Source organism: Acanthisitta chloris, unplaced genomic scaffold (genome assembly GCF_000695815.1).
Source record: "Acanthisitta chloris isolate BGI_N310 unplaced genomic scaffold, ASM69581v1 scaffold18850, whole genome shotgun sequence".
Classification (NCBI taxonomy): domain Eukaryota; kingdom Metazoa; phylum Chordata; class Aves; order Passeriformes; family Acanthisittidae; genus Acanthisitta; species Acanthisitta chloris.
This window is the reverse complement of record NW_008650131.1, coordinates 13,951-15,228: the sequence shown is the minus strand read 5'-3', so window position 1 is coordinate 15,228 and position 1,278 is coordinate 13,951. Positions and strand designations below refer to the sequence as shown.

Sequence of the window (1,278 nt, the reverse complement as noted above, 5' to 3'; positions counted from 1 at the left end):
CCTGCTGTGTCTTTGTTTCAGGCAATCTGGGAGAACCAGTTCTATTACCTTTTTGGCTTTCTCTTCCTGGTGTTTATAATTCTGGTGGTATCCTGCTCCCAGATCAGCATTGTCATGGTGTACTTCCAGCTCTGTGCTGAGGTGAGATTTCTGTGTTTGTAGTTGGGGGAGCTCAGGGTAATTTGCTCCTGGGAAAGCACAAGTCATGTTCTTGCTGCTGCTCAGCAGAAATTAGTGTGGCACAGCTTCACAGGTGTGATTGCTCCCAGCACCTCTTGACTTCAAGGAGAATTGAACTGCCTGATTAGCAGCTAGGCTGGAAACTGTGGTTTTGTACCAGGAATTCTGCTGGGCACAGGGTGCTGTGAGCTAACATCCCTTCCCAAAGAAAGTGTTCCATTCCATCCACATACAGAACCAAATGCAGGGCCAGAGGTGAGCTGTGTCCTTGGGCAGCAGGTGCTGTGAGCCTGACCTGGCTTTGCTTCACCGTCAGCTTCAGATCCTCTTGGTCTGGAAACATTTCTGTGACAAAACAGTTCCCCAGCCCCAAACTGGGGGTTTCATGTGAACGAAAATGGGTGGTGGTCTCCAGTCACAGCTCCCCTGAAACTGCCAAAGGAGAAGGAAGCCCATGAGGATAATGAGGCTCTTTTATCCTATCAGGATTACCGCTGGTGGTGGAGGACCTTCCTGGTGTCTGGAGGATCTGCCTTCTATGTGCTGATCTATGCTGTCTTCTACTTTGTGAACAAGGTATTGTTATTCCTCCTGTGTGAAAGTGCCACCTGTCTGGGAGAGAGAGGGGGATTTGGAAAAAGAAATGGTGGGACTGCCAAGTCCAGGTCTGTCCCATGCCAGCCCAAGTCAGCTGACCAGCCAGCAGTGCTGACAGCCCTTCCAGAAGGGAGGGGAGGGTGTAGGTGCCCTAAGCCCCTGCCCACACCACCTGTGTGTCACAGCATTCCCAACCTCATCTCGAAAGGGATCTCCTTTCAGCTGGACAATATGAATTGTGTGGAGCATTTTCTCCCTTTGCCAAACATCCCCTCGCAGAAGGCACTGGCTGGTTTGGGGACTCTTGTCACCTCTGTATGTGATTTTGCTCATTTTTTTCCCTCCTCTTCTGTTTCAGCTGGATATTGTTGAGTTCATTCCCTCCTTACTGTACTTTGGCTACACTGCTCTCATGGTCCTGTCCTTCTGGCTCCTCACGGGCACCATCGGCTTCTACGCAGCCTACATGTTTGTCAGGAAGATTTATGCTGCTGTGAAAAT

At 50.2% G+C, this 1,278-nt stretch overlaps 1 protein-coding gene across 1 annotated transcript in view; it reads left to right on the top strand.

Annotated features, from left to right (window-relative positions):
• TM9SF4 (transmembrane 9 superfamily protein member 4) overlaps window positions 1-1,278 on the top strand; it is an 11,195-nt gene that overhangs the window by 8,723 nt on the left and 1,194 nt on the right. Inside the window, exons 15-17 of the mRNA XM_009083868.1 lie at window positions 22-141; window positions 667-756; window positions 1,136-1,278. Of these exons, the coding sequence (XP_009082116.1) occupies window positions 22-141; window positions 667-756; window positions 1,136-1,278 (353 nt within the window). The remainder of the gene's footprint in view (window positions 1-21; window positions 142-666; window positions 757-1,135) is intronic.